This window comes from Mustela erminea, chromosome 9, assembly GCF_009829155.1.
Source record: "Mustela erminea isolate mMusErm1 chromosome 9, mMusErm1.Pri, whole genome shotgun sequence".
NCBI lineage: Eukaryota > Metazoa > Chordata > Mammalia > Carnivora > Mustelidae > Mustela > Mustela erminea.
The window spans coordinates 60,967,648-60,992,800 of NC_045622.1; the positions used below are offsets into that span (position 1 = coordinate 60,967,648).

The following is a 25,153-nucleotide window of genomic DNA, read 5'->3' on the forward strand; positions in this document are numbered from 1 at the left end:
CCAGATGTGTATTCCTGTCCTTTTCTGAGTCAAGGGTGCTTGAGTTGTCTAAACAGAGGTAACTGTGTGATGAAAGGACGTTCTTAACTGCCTTGAACAAATCTGGGGCTTCATGTACCACAAATATACTTAAGCTGGAGTTTGTCCATGGAATATTAACCAATGTCTTGGGATAGCTAAAACGTAGGACCCAGTAAAATGAATTAATGTTTTTAGTGTGAAGTTGGTAGATCTAGAAGCCATACAAGAGGAAATCTGTGGGTATGTACTGGATTCTTTAGAGGAAGAAATAAGCTCACTCTATGTCATGACAAAGGTCAGAAAATAAGGATGTGTATAAGAGCAAGAAGAGGGAGAACAATTTATATTAGCTCAAGATAAAGAATTTCTAAAAGCTGGAATCCCAATACTAGAAAAAGCTGCCAAGAAAAAAAAAAGTAATTTCCTTTCTATCTCTAGATCCAGTCCATAATTTGAAGGGCAGACCGGAGGGACTATTTCACAAGTTTCTTCAAATATCTTGAGGCCAGGAGACCTTTTCATCCCCTCCAAATTAACAACTCTGTGTTTCCAGGGTACCATAACTTTGCAGAGCCTTGAGAAAGGGCTTAAGTAAATTCCCTGCCTTGGTCTCCAACTTCAGAAGGATTCCACACCCTGTCCTTAATGAGGGAAAGACATAGCTTTGGTGTCTCAGTCCTACTTGCCATACATAGATGGTTTCTGATTCCAGAGGAAGATTGAAAAAGGAAATGAAAAATATAGAGGTATATCCAAGTACTTTAGCCCAGAGTTGAGCTCGACAAATCATTGGTTGAATAAAGAGTCAGGAGGGGGAAAGAAGAAAGAAGAAAAAGAAAGAAAGAAAGAAAGAAAGAAAGAAAGAAAGAAAGAAAGAAAGAAAGAAAGGAAGGAAGGAAGGAAGGAAGGAAGGAAGGAAGGAAGGAAGGAAGGAAGGAAGGAAGGAAGACAAGAAAAGAAAGGAAGGAAGGAAGACAAGAAAAGAAAGAGAGAGAGAGAAAGGAAGGAAGGAAGGAAGGAAGGAAGGAAGGAAAGAAGGAAGGAAGGAAGGAAGGAAAGAAAAGAAAAGAAAAGAAAAGAAAAGAAAAGAAAAGAAAAGAAAAGAAAAGAAAAGAAAAGAAAAGAAAAGAAAAGAAAAGAAAAGAAAAAAAGAAAAGAAAAGAAAAGAAGGAAGTAAGAGAGGGATGGGAAATACTTCTTTTGTGCTCTCCAAAAATTCTATCCTAGCAATGGAAATGATCTTTTCAAGACTACTCAGAAAACTGAAAAAAAAAAAAAAATCTGCTTCCTCTTAGGTTTCCTTATGGACCCTCTCTTCCTGCAGCGGGGGTGCTTCCATGTGTCTGGATCCTCTAGAAAGCAGGCAGGGATCCTTCATCCAGCTTGACTAAGGTGAGATTTGAGGCTGTGCTAAGAATGAAAGTGCTATAATGTTACTGTGTAAGTTGTCAGCAGAGGAGAAGCTGAAATAAAAAATTAAAGGCAAAAGACAAGTCGTGAGAGGAGGAAACTGTGTCAGAATGTAACATTGAAATTTTTGAATGTGCTTTGATGGAATTAGCTGCTCTACTAGCAAATCTGCCTGTGTGCTGTGTGTCTCACTGGCACAAAAGAGACAACTTTGAAACCACTCTGAAATCTATGGAAGCACTGTTAACATATGCTATGCTTAACACCAGGGAAAGAAGTGAGAGGTAAGGTAAACTCTCCAAGTGTCTGGAAATTACTTTTGTCTTCAGAGAGAGACACACAGTTTCTGCCATACACTAATAGGACAGCACTTGCTTGACTTTAAAGCAGAATATCAAAAGGAATGAAGAGAGGAGTGCGGGGAAGAGGAGGGTAATTCTCACTATCTCTCTCTGACCCAGCAGTCCCCAGAGCCATTGGTAAGAAGGTCCAGGTCTTAAAAACAAGCAAACAAACAAACAAACAACAACAACCAAAACACAAAGTGATCAGTACTGGAAGTGTAGGAGCAAGGACATGCACAGAAACAAGTGTGCCATTTTAACAGCTACATGAAATAGATTCTGATGATCGAAAGCAATTTTCAGTTCTCCGTTCATACTTCTGTTAAAAATATTTTCATATCTCCTAAGCCCCCATTTCAAAACTACCTCTCTACTACTGTAATCAATTTTCAAAAATTGTGGCTACCCTGGAAGTATAGATTTCTTATTTTACAGAGATTGAGGAACCAAACAATATCATGGCATTACAGGGCTCAGAGGAATTATTTTAGAGTTTATTTATTTATTTGTGAGAGCAGAAGCAAAGGAATAAATAGGTAGAGAGAGGAGAAGGCTCCATGACAAGCAAGGAGCCCAGTACAGGATTCGGTCCCAGGGCTGTGGGATTATGACCTGAGCCAAAGGAGGATGCCATTATTACTTTTTTTTTTTTCAGTTAGCAACCATATAGTACATCATTAGTTTTTGATGTAGTGTTCAGAGATTCGGTAGTTGTGTACAACACCCAGTACTCATCACAAGAAGGAAGATGCCTAACCAACGGAGCCACCCAGGTGTCCCAGGGCTCAGAGGAATTCTGTGTTCCATTGCTGATTAGATGTAGTACAGTACAGGTGACTGAAAACTGGGCTTAATATAAAATAGAATTTTGCATCTAGATTGAAAGTTTCACTATCTGTGATCTTGGAATTTTCTTCACCTCATTTTCCTCACTCACAAAGTCATATTAAGACAGATTTCACATAGTTGTTTTAATTGTAAACTGAGATATTGTACCTATACCACAGTGCCTGTTAAGTACTGAAAATTCATTCAATACACTGCAGGCATTTTTATTTTCCTGCTAGTGAAACAAATGCAAAATAGTGGTTTAAACACTGATGAAGCAGAGTAATTTCCAATCACGGGATGACACCTGAGTAGAACATCAGTACCAGAGGGACAAATCTAGAGGCCCTACAGAGCATGATTTGAAAGACTCCAGTAATGCTGATGTCATTTTGCAGGCTTGCATCACTGCAAAAGGTAACTCTTTTTCACAGCCTTCTTTGGGCTTCCCTTTAATATTCACCAGCAGGAGAGTGGCACCTGGGTGACTCAGTCATTGGGTGTCAGCCATCAGCCTGGGTCTGGTCATGATCCTGGGCTCCTGGGATCAGGCCTGCATCTAACTCCCTGCTCCAGGTGAGGCCTGCTTCTCCCTCTCTCACTCCCTCTGCTTGTGTTCCCTCTCTCGCTGTGTCTCTCTGTCAAATAAACAAAATCTTTAAAAAAAAAAAATTCAGGAGGAGGGGAGTCCTGGTAACACTTAACTTCCACGTAAATGAAGTTAATCTTCACCTACACTCCCAAAATATTCTGCATACTACTCTGTCATTATACTTACCGTTGTCTTCATACTTATCTATCTTTTTTATCCCCAATGGATTGTCACTTTCTTGAGAATAAGGATAATACTTAATCTTTGTGTCTCCTGTATATAAATGGTGAAAAAAAGGTACATAGGAAGAAAGGAGTGACAACACTCTGCAGTACTTGCTGTGGAAGTTGGGAACATTAGCTGGGCAACTGGGTAAAGGGATACAGAGAGGACTAACTGAAGACCAATCTCACCACCTTCACACTACTGAAAACAGAGGGCCTATTTTTCCATAAGTGAGGATGCTGACTCACAGCTAACTGAAATTGCTAATTCTATTTTATAAGATTGCTTCATTAAGGAATTAGAAATATTTGAGAAATGAGAAGAAATAAAATTTGCTAAAGACTGAAATTAATTTCTTTCTCTATATAACATGCAAAATCGCCAGTGAAAGCAAGATAACCTGCTTGAGCACTAAAGTGATTACAATGATGCTGAATTTATCTTCCATTTTAACTATAGTCAGAAACTAATTCTAATCCTATCTTTTTAGATCATCAAAGAGAATCTGTAGAAACAAAATCCACAAGATGACACCTCACAGAAATGGCTCCAATGGGGTTTCAGAGTTCTTCCTGAATTGTTTCGTCAGATCCCCCAGCTGGCAGCACTGGCTATCCCTGCCCCTCAGCCTCCTATTCCTCTTGGCCATGGGGGCTAATACTATTCTCCTAATTACCATCCGGCTGGAGGTCTCTCTACACCAGCCTATGTACTACCTACTCAGCCTGCTCTCTCTACTGGACATGGTGCTCTGTCTCACTGTCATTCCCAAGGTCCTGGCCATCTTTTGGTTTGATCTCAAGTCCATCAGCTTCTATGCCTGCTTCCTCCAGATGTACATCATGAATTGCTTCCTTGCCATGGAGTCCTGCACATTCATGGTCATGGCCTATGACCGCTATGTAGCCATCTGTCACCCATTGAGGTACCCATCCATCATCACTGATCAGTTTGTAGTCAAGGCTGCCATTTTCATTTTGGCCAGGAATGCACTTCTTACAGTGTCAATTCCCATCCTCTCTGCCCGGCTCAAATACTGTGGGAGCAATGTCATTGAGAACTGCATCTGTGCCAATATGTCTGTTTCCCGGCTCTCCTGTGATGATGTCACCATCAATCGCCTCCTCCAATTTGCGGGAGGTTGGACCCTGCTAGGATCTGACCTCATCCTCATATTCCTCTCCTACAGCCTCATCCTTCGAGCTGTGCTGAGACTCAAGGCAGAGGGTGCCGTGGCCAAGGCCCTGAGCACATGTGGTTCCCACTTCATTCTTATCCTCTTCTTCAGCACCATCCTTCTGGTCTTTGTGCTCACTCATGTGGCGAAGAAGAAAGTCTCCCTGGATGTTCCAGTCTTGCTCAATGTCCTCCACCATGTCATCCCTGCAGCCCTCAACCCCATTGTTTATGGAGTAAGAACCCAGGAGATCAAGCAAGGAATCCACAGAATACTGAACAAAGGGTGGCAATAAGGACAATTGGATCTCTGCATTCCTAAATTAGGGTGACTTATAAATCAGTTAATGGAAAATTAGGTTGAAACTCATAGCTTCACATAAGTTGAGATATAAGATCAAGGAAAGAAGTAAGTTTAAATCTGAAACAGCTTCTTGACTCTATTCCTATGCTTCAAGTATTGACACTTCCCCAAGAAAAATGTAGCATTTCTGTGAATTTTTAAATTTTTCCCCCAATCCTTATAGTTCTATTTTGTCTAAAACATGAAAACTCAGGAGAATGAATTCTAGTTGAAAACTAAATCCCAGTTAATGCCATATTTACTATTTCTGTACAGGTAATTTTTCAAAAATTATATAACTGTGGGGGTTTTTGGTGGCTCAGTCAGTTAAGCATCCAACTCAATTTTATCTCAGGTCATGATCTAAGGGTCATGAGATCAAGTCCTGCATTTGGTTCTGTGCTCAGATGGGAGTCTGCTTCATTCTCTCTCTCCCTCTTTCTCTGTCCCTCTCCACTACACTTGTGCTCTCTCTTTCTCGTTCCAAAAAATAAATCCTTAAAATACATATATTTATAACTGTGGATTTTAAATGTTGAATAAGACCACAGTATTTAAATGTCAGCTCTGAAAGACAAAAACATAGCTAGAGTTCATATGTAAAGCTCTTTCGGTTTCTGCCAAACAAGCCAATCACTTTCTTCTCTTCCTATTCTTGTTCAAGAAAATATTGTGTCCTCCTGGTGCAACCCTCAAAAGGGCAGAGCCCTTGCAAAAATTGCCCACATGTGGAGAAATGGGATTACCTGGGTTTCAGAGAAGTTATCCCGCAAAGCCTCATCTTTACTCTCTTCACACCATTGTGTGCATGAAGCTTCATCTTCAGGATTCAAACATGTGATATGTATATAGGGTTCTGCTTGGTGTACAAATATGTCACAGCATCAGATGTTCCAGTAATGAAACTTAAATATACTAAGACCACTACTTATTGAACCAAGATTTTCTAGGCAACTGCTCTGGTATAGCAACTTTGTTAGATTTCAAGGGCACAAAGATGCATAGAACAAATGTACAGTCATTGAAGAACACATATGCTGACAGAATATAATGCAATCTGGATCCCCTAACATTGAAGACATATTTTCCTCTCCATAGAATGAAGTAGAAATGAGGTATAAAGAAATGAGGTAACTTGAAAAAGAGAAAAATTCTGAGATGGTGAGTTAGAAATTCTGCACTCGAGTACTTGCATAACCACATATGAGTTTGTGACCAGGAACAAATTAGTACCCTCACTGAGGTTCGGCATCTTCTTTTGTTATATGAAAACAATGAACAAGTTATTTTAGAATATAAGTCTCATTCTATGAAGGTCTATGAAACCATGTTCTACCTTAAGATGGGTATCATGCTTGCTATTGAGTCTTGTTTCCATACTTCTTGCCTTTCAGCATGGGCATGAACACGTCCCCTCTTGACACCCCCCCCCACCATGATAGTTGAAACTAAGTGGGAAATATAAACATTGTATTGGGGATAACTTCCAAAGAGCACAATACATGATTTCATTCACAAGTTGAAATTCAAGCCTTCCTAGAAGATAATTTGTACATGTACATCATTTACAGGTCCCAGCCTGCATTCACCTGGCCAAAGGAAATCTATGGTCCTTCCTAATGGCAGGGCTACATGTATGTTGACTTCTTGGTCCAATAGCCAGGGGGGCCCCCACAGACAAAGCGTAATGAGAAAGTTGTCATACTATCTGCATCTTCATCTGGTCTTTAGGATTCACATGTTCCCAGAATTACTGATGGGGGATATATCAATTCCGGGAAGTTCTACTATACCTAAAATTATGGGTTCCTGCCTTCTGATCCTAAGATGGAAGTACTTCAAAGTCCACTATCAGTACAGTTCCCAAAATATAGGCCATTTTTCTTGAAAGAAACTATTTGACAAATTACTAACCTACATCAGGTTTGGTCTGCCACACATTGTCTGTTTTTTTTAATCCTCCATTCAGTATAAGTCTTTCTTCTAACGTCTTCGGTTTGCTACTATTGGACTCCTATTAGTATATCATTGAAAATGAAAATACATGTACATCACTCTAATAATAAACAATAATTGCAGGGAATATTAGGTCTAAATTCCATTCACATTATACAACTTTATTATATAGACCAGATAGCCAACTAAAATTTCACTGTTGAAATATTGCTATTTCAGAGAAAGACCTTAATTCAACATACGTGTAAATAAATACCAGTGACACTTCTGAAAATAAAAGTGGGATTTACTTCTAAAAATGAAATAAATAATACTTACACCTATATATATTTACCAGCATCTTTCCATCAATCATCTGAAAGTCATTTCTTTTTTTTTCTTTTTTTATGATTGATTATTTATTTATTTATTTTCAGCATAACAATATTCATTATTTTTGCACCACACCCAGTGCTCCATGCAATCTGTGCCCTCTCTAATACCCACCACCTGGTTCCCCCAACCTCCGACCCCCTGCTGCTTAAAACCACTCAGATTGTTTTTCAGAGTCCATAGTCTCTCATGATTCACCTTTCCTTCCAATTTCTCCCAACTTCCTTCTTCTCTCTAACTCCCCATGTCCTTCATGCTATTTGTTATGCACCACAAATAAGTGAAACCATATGATAATTGACTCTCTCTGCTTGACTGATTTCACTCAGCATAATCTCTTCCAGTCCCATCCACGTTGCTACAAAAGTTGGGTATTCATCCTTTCTGATGGAGGCATAATACTCCATAGTGTATATGGACCACATCTTCCTTATCCATTCGTCCGTTGAAGGGCATCTTGGTTCTTTCCAGTTTGGCGACCATGGCCATTGCTGCTATGAACATTAGGGTACAGATGACCTTTCTTTTCACTACATCTGTATCTTTGGGGTAAATATCCAGTAGTGCAGTTGCAGGGCCATAGGGAAGCTCTATTTTTAATTTCTTGAGGAATCTCCACACTGTTCTCCAAAGAGGCTGCACCAGCTTGCATTCCCACCAACAGTGGAAGAGGGTTCCCCTTTCTCTACATCCCTTCCAACACATGTTGTTTCCTGTCTTGCTAATTTTGGCCATTCTAACTAGTGTAAGGTGATATCTCAATGTGGTTTTAATTTGAATCTCCCTGATGCCTAGTGATGATGAACATTTTTTCATGTGACTGATAGCCATTTGTGTGTCTTCATTGGAGAAGTGTCTGTTCATATCTTCTGCCCATTTTTTGATATGATTATCTGTTTTGTGTGTGTTGAGTTTGAGGAGTTCTTTATAGATCCTGGATATCAACCTTTTGTCTGTACTGTCATTTGCAAATATCTTCTCCCATCCTGTGGGTTGCCTCTTTGTTTTCTTGGCTGTTTCCTTTGCTGTGCAGAAGCTTTTGATTTTGATGAAGTCCCAAAAGTTTTTTTTGCTTTTGTTTCCTTTGCCTTTGGAGACATATCTTGAAAGAAGTTGCTGTGGCTGATATCAAAGAGATTACTGCCTATGTTCTCCTCTAGGATTCTGATGGATTCCTGTCTCACGTTGAGGTCTTTTATCCATTTTGAGTTTATCCCAATCAAAATTCTACCAGTATTCTTCAAAGAGCTAGAACAAATAATCCTAAAATTTGTATGGAACTAGAAGAGACCCCGAATCGCTAAGGAAATGTTGAAAAACAAAAATAAAACTGGGGGCATCACACTACCTGATTTCAAGCTTTACTACAAAGCTGTGATCACCAAGACAGCATGGTACTGGCATAAAAACAGACACATAGACCAGTGGAACTGAATAGAGAGCCCAGATATGGACTCAACTCTATGGTCAAATAATCTTTGACAAAACAGGAAAAAATATACAGTGGGAAAAAGTCTCTTCAATAAATGGTGTTGGGAAAACTGGACAGCTATATGTAGAAGAATGAAACTCGGCCATTCTCTTACACCATACACAAAGATAAACTCAGCGGCAATGGCCACAGTCGCCAAACTGGAAAGAACCAAGATGCCCTTCAACGGACGAATGGATAAGGAAGATGTGGTCCATATACACTATGGAGTATTATGCCTCCATCAGAAAGGATGAATACCCAACTTTTGTAGCAACATGGACGGGACTGGAAGAGATTATGCTGAGTGAAATCAGTCAAGCAGAGAGAGTCAATTATCATATGGTTTCACTTATTTGTGGAGCATAACAAATAGCATGAAGGACATGGGGAGTTAGAGAGGAGAAGGGAGTTGCGGGAAATTGGAAGGGGAGGTGAACCATGAGAGACTATGGACTCTGAAAAACAATCTGAGGGGTGTGAAGCAGCAGGGGGTGGGAGGTTGGGGAAACCAGGTGGTGGGTATTAGAGATGGCACGGATTGTATGGAGCACTGGGTGTGGTGCAAAAATAATGAATACTGTTGTTCTGAAAATAAATAAAAGAAAAAAAAACTAAAAAAAATTATTTCTTGGGGGGCCTGGGTGACTCAGTGGGTTAAGCCTCTGCCTCAGCTCAGGTCATGATCTCAGGGTCCTGGGATTGAGCCCCACATCAGTCTCTCTGTTCAGCAGAGAGCCTGCTTCCCTTCACCACCACCCCCCATTCTCTCTGCCTACTCGTGATCTGTCTGTCAAATAAATAAATAAGATCTTAAAAAAAAGAAGAAGAAGAAGAAGAAGGTGACTATCAGGGATGCTTGGGTGGCTCAGTCACTGAAGCTGCTGCCTTCAGCTCAGATCATGATCCCAGGGTCCTGGGATGGAGTTCCACATCAGGCTCCTTGCTCAGCGGGGAGCCTGCTTTTCTCTCCACCCCAGCCTGACACTCTGCCTGCTTGTGCTCTCTCTCTCTGACAAATAAATCAATAAAATCTTAAACAAACAAACAAAAAAAAGCAGGTGAATATCAAGACCTGACAAAGACTAGAGGTCAATGCAAAACTAGTAAAGGGGAACTCACATTCAAAGAACCAGACAAGGACCCAATCCTACAAACCAGAGACATACAGGAGAAGAGGCCAGAGTTTAAAGGTTAGACCCTATTGTTATAATAGTACAGTAGCTGGAATGCTTACAACAGAGAGAACACTACTATGTCTTGGGCAAGTTTAATTACAATTGTGCACAACTTGAAGTATCTTCTTCAAATATGGACTTATTGCATAATTTCATCCTCATTACTCCTAGACTGGACATCAGTGGAGGTAGATCTGAGCTGAATAGTAGGTTATTAAATCTGGCCAGGGTAGCTGTAAATAAAGGAGACCTAAAACAATCATCTTTCCCCATACACTTTACCAATGATTCTGGGATCTCACTTGGAGTGGTGGGGGCAGCGACACATTCAGCCTGCCCAGTCAGAGGTTTTTTTTCCTACTGACAACATGTTTAGTAACATCCTCCTGTGTGAATGTCTTTATTTAATTTGTGTTTTTATTGAGGTGTAATTATGAGGCATAATTTTATTGAGGCATAATTGATACAACATATTAGTTTCAGGTGCACAACATAAGGATTTGATATTTGAATATATTATGAAATGATCACTACAGTAAGTCTACTTAACATCTGTCACCATACATAGTTAGAATATTTTTTTTTAAGATTTTACATATTTGACAGAGAGAGATCACAAGTAGGCAGAGAGAGAGAGAGAGGGGGGGAGGGAGGAGGAAGCAGGCTCCCTGCCTAGCAGAGAGCCCAATGCGGGACTTGAACCCAGGACCCTGAGATCATGACCTGAGCTGAAGGCAGAGGCTTAACCCACTGAGCCACCCAGGCAGCCCCAATTTTTTTTTTTTAATGATGAGAACTTTTAGGATCTACACTCATAGCAACTTCATAGTATACAATACAGGTTTAGATGTATAGCTATACATCCCCATGACTTATTTGTTATATAACTGAAAGTTTATACCTTTTGACCCCTTTCACCCATTTCACCCACCCCTCACTCCCCCTGCCTCTGGCAACTATCAATCTGTTCTCTGTTTCTACAAGCACAGGGGTTTTTGTTTGTTGTTTGTTTAGATTTCACATGTAAGTATGATCATGCAGTATGTCTTTCTCTACCTGACTATTCCACTTACCATAATGCCCTCAAAGTCCATCCATGTTATCACAGATGGCAAGATTTCATTTCTTTTTTTTTTTTGTGGCTCAGCAATATTCTCGTGTGTGTGTGTGTGTGTGTGTGTGTGCATGCATGCGTGTATCACATTTTCTTTATCTATTCATCCATCAATGTACGTTTAGATTATATCCATATATTGGTTATTATAAATAATGCGGCTGGGGGACTGGCTGGCTCAGTCAGTACAGCATGAGACTCATGATCTCAGGGTCTTGAGTTCAAGCCCCACCTTGGGCATGGAGCCTATTGAGTAATAAATAAAACAAACAAACAAACAAAGCTGCAATGAACATAGTAGTGCACATATCTTTTTGAGTTAGTGTTTTCATTTTCCTCTGATAAATGCTCAGAAGTGGAACGGATGGGTTGATAGGAAGTTCTATTTTTAATTTGTTGGGATACCATGTTGTTTTCCATAGGAGTTGTACCAACTTACATTTCCACCAACAATGCACAAGTGTTCTTTTTTCTCCACATCCTTGCTAATATTTGTTATTTCTTCTCTTTTTGATGATATCCATTCTAACAGGTGTGAGGTAACATCTCGCTGGGGTTTTGATTTGCATTTCCCTGATGATAAGTGATGTTGAGTACCTTGTCATATACCTCTTGGCCTTCTGTATGTCTTCTTTGGAAAAATGCCTATTAGATCTTCCATCCATTATTTAATCAGACTATCTCTTTTGCCTTTTTTTTCTTTTGGTTTTTGAGTTGTACAAGTTTGTTATATATTTTGAATATTAGCCCCTTATCAGGTAATATGATTTGCAAATATTTTCTCCCATTTAACAGATTGCCTTTTCATTCTGTTGATGATTTCCTTTGCTGTGCAGAAGCTTTTTACTTTGATGTAGTCCCAATAGTTCATTTTTGCTTTTGTTGCCTTTGCTTTTGGTATCATCCATCCAAAAAAATCACTGCCAAGATGACGTCAGGAGATTACTGCTTATGTTTTGCAACTATTTAAATATTACTTTAAAGTTCTATCATTGATTTTGAATATAAGAAGCCCATTACTCTGCTAAACTCTGCTAATGAATGTCTTTCTTCCTAAAAAAAAAAAGTTATATAACTTTTATTGCTTACTAATAACAGTATATGAAATTTCATCCACAAATACTACTGTTTGGATCAAGACTCCATAATCCAGATCCACATAGTGAGAACAAAAGTTTTAAGAGTCAAAATTATTTATTAATTGAAAAAGCACCTACAAAGTGCTAGATACAAAGAAAAAATAAACAGTCTCTGATCTTGCTGGGATTATAGTCTTTGGGAGGTGGCAGCCAAGTATGCATCCAGAGTACCCAACATGTGAACAAATTTCTTGAAGAAATGGATAGGAATAAGTGGATAATTCATTGACATAATTTGTATCACACATTTAAATAGGATTAAATACATCCTTTATACTCTAATGACTCAAACTTCTGTCTCTGGCTTATACCTGGTCCCTGAACAGTGCCACAAGTCCCGTTGCTTACTTTTCCTTCTCCATTTGTATATTTAATAGTCATAAAATTCATTTTAAAGGGTGTCATTTGTAGGAGTTTGATATGGAAATAGAGTTAAGTGTCTGAAGCTAAACTTCTAATATCACATATAAAACTGGATCCTCAGTTAATGGCACTTTTGACTTTCCAACTACTCTTGAAAAAAGCCTTGGAGAAATAGACTCTTACATATAGAAAACAAACTGATGGTTACCAGAATGGAGGTGGGTGAGAGAGTGGGTTAAATAGGTAATGGAGATCAGGGAGTGTATTTGCTGTGATCAGCACTGGCTGTTGTGCAAAAGTGTTGAATCAGTATATTGTACACCTGAAAATAATATTACACTGCATGTTAACTGGAATTTAAATTAAAACTTTTAAAAATATGGAAAGAACCCAGAAGTCCATAGACAGATAAATGGATAAAGAAGATGTGGTGTAGGGGTACCTAAATGGCTCAGCTGGTTAAGCATCTACCTTCGGTTCAGGTCATGGTCCCAGGGTGTTAGGATTGAGCCTCATGTCAGGCTCCCTGCTCAGGGGGTAGTTTTCTCCCCTGCTCTGCTGCTGCCTCCACTCTATTCTCTCTCTTTCTCTGTCCCTGTCTCTCTTTGTCTCTCTCTCTCTCTCTTTCTCTCTCTCTCTCTCTCAAATAAATAAAAATCTTTAAAAAAAAAGAGTGGTATAGATATATTATGGAATATTACTCATCTATCAAAAAGAATGAAATCTAAGGGATGCCTGGGTGGCTCAGTGGGTTAAAGACTCTGCCTTTGGCTCAAGTCATGGTCCCAGGGTCTGGGAATCAAGTCCCACATCAGGCTCTCTGCTCAGCAGGGAACCTGCTTCTGCCTCTCTCTCTCTCTCTGTCTCCCCCCTGCCTACTTGTGATCTCTGTCTGTCAAATAAATAAAATCTAAAAAAAAAAAATGAAATCCTGCCATTTACAGCAACATGGATGTAACTAGAGAGTATTAGGCTAAGTGAAATAAGTCAGAAGAAGACAAATATCATATGATTTCACTCATGTGTGGAATTCAAGAAACAAAACAGATGCATATGGGGAAAGCATAGGAAAAATAAAATGGGAAAAAAACTGAAAGAGAGGCAAACCATAAAGAGCCTCTTTATAAGAAACAAACTGAGGTTTCTTCAGGGGAGGTGGGTGGTTGGATGGGGTAACTGAGTGATAGGCATGAAGGAGGGCACTTGAGGCAATGAGCAAGGGTGTTATATGTAACTGATGAGTCACTAAATTCCACCCCTAAAACAAATAATACACTATATGTTACCTAAATTTAATTTAAATTAAAAAAAAAAACTTTTAAACTTTTTGAAAAAAAAAAAAAAGCCCTGGAGTCATCCTTTATTCCTCTCCATCTTTTATACCCTAAATACAGACTTTCAGCAAATCTTGTGACCCATCACTTCAATTTTTACTCACCACCTTAATCCAGGTCATTATTACTTTTCATTTAGACTATTCAAATTACATCCTCACTGGTTCCCCTGACCCGAGTCATATTTCGCATGTTTTATTTAAAGTGTTGTCTCATCCTTGTCCTATGAATTAATTGTGACAGGGACTCAGAATGTAAAGACTGAGAAGTATATAAAAGTTAATCATTTAGTGAGCTAGAATTGAAGGATTGTGATGGCAAGGGGTTAGAATAAAAGGGCAGTTGATGCCCAAACATGTGTTCAAGAGGGTTTGAGGAGGAGTTGTGAGGGTAAATATTGTGATAGTGGCTGTAGAAGGTTTAAGTTCAAGATGAGGGTAGCATCATGGATGTTAATATGCTCCTTGTGGCATTCAGATGAAACCAACACTAAAACAAATTTCCATAATCCCTGGTCTTTGACTCATATCTCTCAGAACTGGTACTTGAGTATCTTGATAATCCCTTGCTTGATTTCCTGGGTTCGTACTCCATAAACTATGGGGTTCAGGGCTGGTGGGATTAGGTGGTGTAAGACATTGAGAAGAATGGGTACCTCTGAGGGCACCTTCTTTCTTGCCTTGTTTGTGAAGATAAATACTAGCAGCAATGTATAGAAGAAAAGTATAAGAATGAGATGGGAACCACAAGTACTCAAGGCTTTGGTGGCTGTACCTCCTGACTGCAGACGCATAACAGCCCTCAGGATAAAGCAGTAGGATAGCAAGATTAGCACGAGGTCAGAACCCAGTAGACACCAAACACTTACAAACTGGTAGAGCTTATTTAGGTGAATATCCCCACAGGAGAGCTTTGCTACAGAAATGTTGGCACAGATACAGTTCTCTACCACATTGCTGGCACAGTAGTTGAGCCTGGCAGCCAAAACTGGTGTAGGTAATGTGGCTAGCAAATTGCGAAAGACAATGAAGATAGCTGCATAAATGACAAATTTTTCAGTGATGATGGATGGGTAGCGTAGAGGATGGCAAATGGCCACATAGCGGTCATATGCCATGACCAGAAAGGTGGAGGACTCCATGGGAAGGAATGTATTCATGACGAACATCTGCAGAAAGCAGCCTGCAAAGCTGATGGTCTTCATGTTGAACCAGAAGATGAGCAGGACCTGCCAGAATCATTATTCTCAAAAACTGCATCTATTCCCATCCCAGGGGGTACCTAAACTTGGTGAAAACCCCACGGTTTCAACAACCATCTATATCCCCAAGCCACAGTCCCCATAATCCCAGCTGGTACAATATCCTAATTTCAAGTATCTTCTAAGGGCATCCCAATTAGAGCCAGATTTATACCCCTTTCTCTCCATTTATAGACCATGCCTTTTGCTTGTAAGTATTTATTTCTAGGATGTCTTCTCTTGGTCAACCTTAGAGTTCTTATCCGAACTCCAGCTGAACACATCTGCCCACCTAAATGCATCACAAGAACATCAAAACTCAGTAAGTCTAATACTTATATTTAAATACCCTCCAATCTCTCTGTACACATAAGAAACCTCTTCCAAAAAAAAAAAAAAGAAAAAAAAGGAAGAAAGAAAGAAGAAAGAAAGAAAGAAAGAAAGAAAGAAAGAAAGAAAGAAAGAAAGGAAGGAAGGAAGAAAGAAAAAACCTCTTCTAATTATTATTCTTATCTCGGCATATAATGTAAACATACATCCAGTTATATTTTTAGAAAGTAAATTCTAGAGCTCTTGGATGTAAATGTGGGGTCATTCTGAGTCAAGAAGAATTTCTCCCTAGTACTCAAAAGAAGGTCAAAACTTGGCACATCCCTGACTCAAACATTGAGAGAGGACTCATTAGTTGGGAAAGAATGAAACCTTAAAAAAAAAAAAAAAAGTGGACACTGAAAATGAGAAGGGGGACATGTGTGGGAGATGTGATGGACCCAGTGTGATGCTATGGACAACTCTTTGAGGGTTTGCCTTCAGGGTTAGGAGGATTTACAGTAGCAAAACAATACTATTCACAGAAAGATGAATGAGTGCCTGGAAGTGAATCTAGAGTGGGGTCTGACCTTAGGGATGACAGTGAGGCAGAGGATGATATCCAGCATGGAGAGGATGGCAAGCAGGTAGTACATGGGTTCGTGCAGAGATGTCTCCTGCTGGATGGTGAGTAACAACACAGAGTTAGCCCCAATGGCCAAAACCAGGAGGGGAGCCAGGACAACAGATAGCCAGTGCTGTGTGTCCTGCATTCCTGGGAAGCAGATCATCAGGAATTCAGTCACCTGGGTGCCTGTGTTGTTGAGAAATAGTACCATGACGGTCAAGTGGCCCTGAAACTGGTTGAAAGAAAAGACATGAATTCAGGGTTTGACTGTTTCATTAGTAACCTCCTAACCAATGTACCTGCCTCTGTTCTAGGCTGTCAAGTTTCTACATGGTTCTGCTGACATAAAATCTGTCTAAAGTTTAAATTGTACAAGTTACTCTTTGTTAAAACAATGTCCTTAGCACTCATAATTTATGAATAAAGAATAACTCCCTTCACAAGTATATTCCAACTCCACAAATAGACCGAATCACTGATAGAACATGCTTTGCACTTTGTCTCACCTCTGTGTTTTTACAAGTCATATCCTCCTCCTACATCAACTCTCTTGCCCTCAAATAACTAACTTCTGTTTGTCCCATCCTATCTGGACCAAGAGTTACAGCTCTTAGGAATGCTTTTTCTTGTTACTCTTTCTGCATCCATATCTAGATGCTTTCCCTTTCCATTGTTTCTCTATGATTCTTAAATATCCTGAGCATGCTGCTATTAAAACATTTAAAAAAAACTCTCCTATACAAATAATATTTCCTATTTGTTTTCCAAACAGTCAGTGCTCCATCTGTCAGCAAGGGAGTCTTGTCTTTTTATCATAGCTCAGAGAAAAGGACCTCATGCATCTGCGGACATCACAGGCACTCAATAAGTACAAGTCAGATATATGAAACTGACAGATTATTGAAAGCATCATAATACCCTTAACTCTTTTAAATTAGCATCTCCATATCTTTCTATACTGCGAACCACCAGTATTTTTGTTTAACACTCAGTAAAAAGCTGAATAAGGCAGAATGGGGAAAAATTAGTGGTAAAACCTCAGGGTGAAAATAATAAATACAAAAGATATCTTACTTGCCTTTTACTTGCAAGTATCTTACTTGCATCTATATTTGGTAAGTAACTTAAAATAATAAAATAAAAAAACACTGTATTTCCTCGGTAGGGAAAAAAAATAAGGAAATGAGGCCTCTAGAACAAGAGAAGAACTAAAGGAATACTGAAATATGCCCCCAAGACAGGACAATGCACAACTGGAGCTTCAGTTCTTTTCAAGTATCTTAACCATTCCAGACCCTGATGGGAAGAAGTTGCAGGGGTCTGCTGTGTTCTCCTCTGAGGCAGGGGAAAAAACCATCTTTCACAGATGGATTTTGCGGCATGTTATTGGGGTGCCCCCAGGCGTTTGCACGAGCACGCGCGCGCACACACATGCACACACACACACACACACACACACACATCTCCCAATCAAGGTTTAGAGCTGTTTTTTTTTTTTTTCCTTGAATCTACAGTGTGGGCTTCTCATCAGGATTCTCCTTTATCTAAACCAGTGGATCTCAAATGAGATCACCTGGAGAACTAGTTGAAACACAGATTGCTGATACCAACCTCCAGAATTGCCAATTCAATAGTTCTGGAGGGGAAAGCCAAGAATTTACATTTCTAACAAGTTCCCAGGTAATGTCAATACTGCTTTTCCAGGGACCATGCTTTGAGAATGACAAAGCTACAGCCACCTGTCATAAATGACCTAGCCACTGATTTAGGCTACCCTAATCCAAGACTGCCACCTCGTGCTGCCAGTCCTAACGTCAGCTCTGCTCAGCTTCAATATCACATTGGCTGCTTCTCCCATTATCTTTACTTAACTGAGCACAATTCTGGCCAATCTCTGGTCTCCTAATTCAAAAGTTATCTGCCACACATAGCTGTCCAATTTTCCCAATACATGTATTGAAGAGACTGTCTTTTTTTTACTGTATATTTTTTTCTGTTTTGTCGAAGATTATTTGACCATAGCATTGATGGTCCATATCTGGGCTCTCTCCTCTGTTCCACTGGTCTATGTGTCTGTTTTTATGCCAGTACCATGCTATCTTGGTGACCACAGCTTTGTAGTAAAGCTTGAAATCAAGCAATGTGATGTCCCCAGTTTTATTTTTCTTTTTCAACATTTCCTTAGCAATTCGGGGTCTCTTCTGATTCCATAAAAATTTTAGGATTGTTTGCTCCAGCTCTTTGAAGAATACAATAACATACTTTTAAATAAATAGTGAATTAAGTTGAAGACCAAATTCAAAGTATCACTTGTGCTTGGCTTTTCAGTGTACTGTTCCCAAAAATACTTACAGAGAAATTCTGCTCCAAATGACAGTTTGACCATCCAACTGCTGTCAGGCAATGTATGACTTCTCCTTATGGATTTGGTTGAATTGGAAAGATTTATGTGGCCTGAAGAGAAACCAGAATATTGTGACTTTGGACAACTTTATGCAGATATTGTCCCTATAATAGCCACCACTCTCCTGTGGCTGGAAATATGAAGAGTTAGTTGGGGCATCCTGCTCCCATGGGTTCCTGCCTCCTGCGGATACACACACATTTCTAATGTTAAAAAGAGATTTCTATATTTATACTCAGAGTAAGTGTAAGAGCAGTGATTAGCTCATAGCTTCTTTTGAGGTGTCTGAGAATTACATAAACTGAGATGTACTACTTGTAATGGAAAGGAATATCACTAGGGGTATCTGGAATATCACAGGGATCAGGAAGATAGAGTTAAAACACACTTTAGGAAGATAAATGACTTCATCTTACATATTAGCTACATCCTAGGAAAATAGTTTTTTAAAATTAGTGCTTTATGATGACTTATCTCATCATTGACTTACATTAAGTTTTAGAAATATCTTCACACAGGGAAAATATGTCACTGAAAGGAAAACAACTAGATGGAATCCTGAATGCTACAAACAGTGTGTTTAAATAGACTGCAGTAAGTCAAGAATATCAATTTTTATTCTGGGATTATCACCAAAATAATCAGCAAAAGAGATAATCACCAAAGGCATAAAAATTTCATTAATCCAAAGAATGACAAGAAAGAAGAAGGAGGAAATTAAAATGTGTGAGATAATATACAAATCATAAGATGGTAGCTATAAAGCAATCAGCAATTCCATTTATGTAAGTGGACCAAGTATTAAGTAAAAGACTAAGACTATCATATTGAATATATTCATGTCACTTAAAAAAGACATATTTTCAGAATGATTGAAAACAAAAGAATGGAAAAATATATCATTAAAATACTAACAAGGAGGGGATGTGGAGAAAGGGGAACCCTCTTACACTGTTGGTGGGAATGCAAGTTGGTGCAGCCTCTTGGGAGAACAGTGTGGAGATTCCTCAAGAAATTAAAAATAGAGCTTCCCTATGACCCTGCCATTGCCCTACTGGGTATTTACCCCAAAGATATAGATGTCATGAAAAGAAGAGCCATCTGTACCCCAATGTTCATAGCAGCAATGGCCACGGTCACCAAACTGTGGAAAGAATCAAGTTGCCCTTCAACGGACAAATGGATAAGGAAGATGTGCTCCATATACACTATGGAGTATTATGCCTCCATCAGAAATGATGAATACCCAACTTTTGTAGCAACATGGACAGGACTGGAAGAGATTATGCTGAGTGAGATAAGTCAAGCAGAGAGAGTCAATTATATGGTTTCACTTATTTGTGGAGCATAACAAATAGCATGGAGGACATGGGGAGTTAGAGAGGAGAAGGGCGTTGGGGTAAATTGGAAGGGGAGGTGAACCATGAGAGACTATGGACTCTGAAAAACAATCTGAGGGGTTTGAAGTTGGGGGGGGGGTTGTGGTACCAGGTGGTGGGTATTATAGAGGGCACGGATTGCATGGAGCACTGGGTGTGGTGCAAAAATAATGAATACTGTTATGCTAAAAATTAAAAAAACTAATAAAAAATGAAATAGTGACATGAAAAATTATAGAAATACAGGTAGTGAATCTGTGAGTACATGTTCTTCACTGGCTCTCTTGAGATCCCTCCAGGCTTTCATTGTGAAGAGAGGTGCTTTTAGTCTGTATGCATTCCAGCCAGACTCTTAGGCAACTGCCAACATCTGAAATGAGGTGGCAGGACCAAGATTTTAAAAGATTACTTAGAACAAGGAATGACTGAGTGTGCCATCGCACAACATCATGAGGTTTAAATAAGGAAAGGATTTTAAAAGTCAGTAATGCACAATAATCAAGAAATTGCACTGAGGACCAGGAATGACACACAGAGCAGGGCAGAGCATCTCTGAAATGTGTTATGGTGTATAAGATAATGAAGAGCATCTTCTTTTGAAGACATGAGAGAAATCAGTGTTTATAAGAAAATAATAAAATGGGTTCCCATTCATAAGTTCTTAGGATGTTTAATTCTCTAGTTGAAAACTTTTCTTAGAGTGGGTCACCCAATAATCATATAAATTACATAATAAAAGGCCTATTATCACTATTCTGAAATGAGAAAATGAGAGCTCAGATCAGTGAATCAAAAATTACACATCCAGTCAGTACCAACTTATATACCTCACATTCAAATAAATAGAGATTCAGTCTTATCTCATCCAAGAGAAGCAATATTAGGTACTATGTTACTTAAGTTCAACATGAACATGAGTTATATAAGGTTTTTTGTAAAGTGCTTTGGAGAACACATTATATTAACAACTTGATCTTTCCCCTAATTTTCAGAAGAAATAAGAAACAAGATGTGCATGTATAAATTATTCACTTTAGCTCAACAAAAATAACTAAGATATGTAAATAATTGTGCTACTAGTCATAAGTAAATAAAGTTAAGAAGATGAATAACTCTCAACAGACTCAGGAATTCATAATCCAGTGTTAGAGGGAGATACACATGTTGCTTAAGATAGATTACTTCTGCTGGGGTGAATAAAGGGAAGGATTGTAAAGAAGGTGGTGTTTAAATTGAGACTTGCAGGGTCATAGAGAAGTTCTATTTTTACTTTCTTGAGGAATCTCCACACTGTTCTCCAAAGAGGCTGCACCAACTTGCATTCCCACCAACAATGTAAGAGGGTTCCCCTTTCTCCACATCCCCTCCAACACATGTTGTTTCCTGTCTTGCTAATTTTGGCCATTCTAAGTAGTGTAAGGTGATATCTCAATGTGGTTTTAATTTGAATCTCCTGAGGGCTAGCAATGATGAACATTTTTTCATGTGTCTGATAGCCATTTGTATGTCTTCACTGGAGAAGTGTCTGTTCATATCTTCTGCCCATTTTTTGATATGATTATCTGTTTTGTGTGTGTTGAGTTTGAGGAGTTCTTTATAGATCCTGGATATCAACCTTTGATCTGTACTGTCATTTGCAAATATCTTCTCCCATTCCATGGGTTGCCTCTTTGTTTTCTTGGCTGTTTCCTTTGCTGTGCAGAAGCTTTTGATTTTGATGAAGTCCCAAAAGTTTATTTTTGCTTTTGTTTCCTTTGCCTTTGGAGACATATCTTGAAAGAAGTTTCTGTGGCCAGTGTCAAAGAGGTTACTGCCTATGTTCTCCTCTAAGATTCTGAGGGATTCCTGCCTCACGTTGAGGTCTTTTATCCATTTTGAGTTTATCTTTGTATACGGTGTAAGAGAATGGTCAAGTTTCATTCTTCTACATATAGCTGCCCAGTTTTCCCAGCACCATTTATTGAAGAAACTGTCTTTTTTCCACTGTATATTTTTCCCTGTTTTGTCGAAGATTAATTGACCATAGAGTTGAGGGTCTATATCTGGGCTCTCTACTCTGTTCCACTGGTCTATGCACTCCTGGATATTTACCCCAAAGATACAGATGTCATGAAAAGAAGGGCCATCTGTACCCCAATGTTTATAGCAGCAATGGCCACGGTCGCCAAACTGTGGAAAGAACCAAGATGCCCTTCAACGGACGAATGGATAAGGAAGATGTATACTCCATATACACTATGGAGTATTGTGCCTCCATCAGAAAGGATGAATACCCAACTTTTGTAGCAACATGGACAGGACTGGAAGAGATTATGCTTAGTGAAATAAGTCAAGCAGAGAGAGTCAATTATCATATGGTTTCACTTATTTGTGGAGCATAACAAATATCATGGAGGACAAGGGGTGTTAGAGAGGAGAAGGGCGTTGGGGTAAATTGGAAGGGGAGGTGAACCATGAGAGACTATGGACTCTGAAAAACAATCTGAGGGGTTTGAAGTGGCAGGGCTTTTGGAGGTTGGGGTACCAGGTGGTGGGTATTATAGAGGGCATGGATTGCATGGAGCACTGGGTGTAGTGAAAAAATAATGAATACTGTTATGCTGAAAATAAAGAAATTAATTAGAATTTTTAAAAATGTGAGACTTGCAGTTTGTCAAATGAAGACACTGGCACTGGTTTTCTATATGGAAGAAGATTCTGGAACATAAACTTTAAGAAAAAATATCAATGGGTATAATATGAAAATAATGAGCTAGGAACAAATGGAATGATGGGTGACTAGGACAGTGTTTGGTTAGGATCAGTCTTTGGAGCTGTGGAAAAGAGAAAAGAGAGTGGATAAAAGCTATTATTTTGGTTAAATGCTATAGGAATGATAAATTAGTTTGTAAATTTTCCAAGAATGGCTAGGTACATCATAGATCAGCTATGTTAGAAGACATTCTCAAATGGCTCTTATATGTGAGGCTCTCAGTATCCAAAAGGGGACTCTGTTAAGCTTTATTTTATTTTTCCAGTGTTCCAAGATTCATTTTTTATGCATCACACCCAGTGCTCCATGCAATATGTGCCCTCTTTAATGCCCACGACCAGGCTCACCCAACCCCCCACCCACCTCCCCTCCAAAACCCTCAGTTTGTTTCTCAGAGTCCACAGTCTCTCATGGTTTATCTCCTCCTCCAATTTCCCCCAGCACCCTTCTCATCTCCTTCTCCCAATGTCCTCTGTGTTATTTCTCACGTTCCACAAGTAAGTGAAACCATATGATAAAATTGACTCTCTCTGCTTGACTTATTTCACTCAGCATAATCTTCTCCAGGCCTGTCCATGTTGATACAAAAATTGGGTATTACAAACTGATAACCACGTCAATAAATGGGCAGAAGACATGAACAGACACTTCTCCAAAGACATACAAATGGCTATCAGACACCTGAAAAAATGTTCATCATCACTAGCCATCAGGGAGATTCAAATCAAAACCACATTGAGATACCACCTTACACAAGTTAGAATGGCCAAAATTAACAAGACAGGAAACAACGTATTTTGGAGAGGATGTGGAGAAAAGGGAACCCTCTTACACTGTTGGTGGGAATGCAAGTTGGTGCAGCCACTTTGGAAAACAGTGTGGAGATTCCTAAGAAAGTAAAAATAGAGCTTCCCTATCACCCTGCAATTGCACTACTGAGTATTTACCCCAAAGATACAGATGTAGTGAAAAGAAGGGCCATCTGTACACCAATGTTCATAGCAGCAATGGCTGTAGTCACCAAATGGTGGAAAAAACAAAGATGCCTTTCAACAGACGAATAGATAAAGAAGATATGGTCCATATATACAATATGGTCCATATATATATATATATATATATATATATATATATATATATATATACATATATTCTGATGGAGTATTATGCCTCCCTCAGAAAGGATGAGTTCCCAACTTTTGTATCAATGTGGACAGGACTGGAGGAGATTATGCTGAATGAAATAAGTCAAGAAGAGAGAGTCAATTACCATATGGTTTCACTTACTTGTGGAACATAAGTAATAACACAGAGGACATTGGGAGATGGAGAAGAGAAGTGAGTTGGGGGAAACCGGAAGTGGAGACAAACCATGAGAGACTACGGACACTGAGAAACAAACTGAGGGTTTTGGAGGGGAGGTGGGTTGAGTGAGCCTGGTGGTGGGTATTAAGGAGGGCACATGTTGCATGGAGCACTGGGTGTGGTGCATAAATAATGAATTTTGGATCACTGAAAAAATTAATTTTTTTTAAAAGTTGGGTATTCATCCTTTCTGATGGAGGTGTAATATTCCATTGTAAATATGGACCATACCTTCTTTATCTAATTGCCTGTTTAAAAAATAAAAAATAATTTAAAAAATAATAATAAAGAGGGGACTCTGTTGCCAATGCAAATTAATCCCAAGAAATATTGTCTAATACATGAATCCCCACCATTTTCAGGGCATGATCAGGAAGGAAACTGAAAAGAATTAAACACACCTGTACTTGTTCAAATAACCCACTAATATGGTTGTCTGGATCCCATAGGATGTTATATTGGCACCAGCACAGACTATGAGGATTGACACAACAGAGCTGAAAGTAGAATGAATAAGTCAACTTAACTGTATATCTAAGATAAGCAGGAAAAATTGGGGATATAGATAGTGCCTGAAATCTGATAGAAAAGTGAGATAGGAGGGGATGTAGACACAAGTTAGTAAAGCACATCTGAAAACAGGACACACACTTTCACTTAAAACAAAATGCACACACAAAAAAATGAGTCATCTTAGTATTTTTTAATTCATTAAAAATAAGTAAAGAACTCCAGGAAATTCATAATCCAGAGAAGTGGCAATAGATAAATATATTAACAATATCTGGCAGGGCTTACAGGAGGCAGTGGGTGATACATATCATTCTCTCACTGTAAGAATCAAAGGTTTAGAGCCAACTTCTGTAACTTTACAGGAGATCCATTCATGACACAAAACCATTTGGAACTGTGTCAGGTAGAACCAAGTGGTCTAATACATATCTAAGTATTAAGCAATTGAGGAAACTGAGAGGAACTGAAAGTGACTAGAATACTATTTTTTCTTTATTTGAAAAAGAGATTCACTCTAATTAAGACCCTGTACTTATATATAACTTGACAAGTCTCTCTCACACAGCTGAAGTTAAAAGAAATTTCCAAATAACACCAGAATGCAAAAAAACTAAGGTTCCAGTCAGTGCAGGGAAAGTAGGAGTCAGGATAAGAATATCCCCATAATCAACTGAAAATTTGGAGAATGAAAAATCCA

The 25,153-nt window shown here is 39.0% G+C and overlaps 2 protein-coding genes across 2 annotated transcripts; one reads left to right on the forward strand and one right to left on the reverse strand.

Moving 5' to 3' along the window:
• Nucleotides 1-3,947: 3,947 nt before the first annotated feature.
• LOC116599823 (olfactory receptor 56A3) lies at nucleotides 3,948-4,892 on the forward strand. The gene has a single exon (XM_032359790.1). The coding sequence runs from the start codon at nucleotides 3,948-3,950 to the stop codon at nucleotides 4,890-4,892; it is 945 nt and encodes a 314-aa protein (XP_032215681.1).
• Nucleotides 4,893-14,398: 9,506 nt separating this feature from the next.
• LOC116600006 (olfactory receptor 56A4-like) lies at nucleotides 14,399-16,254 on the reverse strand. Its single transcript, XM_032359936.1, has 2 exons — nucleotides 16,006-16,254; nucleotides 14,399-15,094 (listed from the first exon to the last, which is right to left on the reverse strand). The coding sequence occupies exons 1-2, from the start codon at nucleotides 16,252-16,254 to the stop codon at nucleotides 14,399-14,401; spliced, it is 945 nt and encodes a 314-aa protein (XP_032215827.1).
• Nucleotides 16,255-25,153: the final 8,899 nt, after the last annotated feature.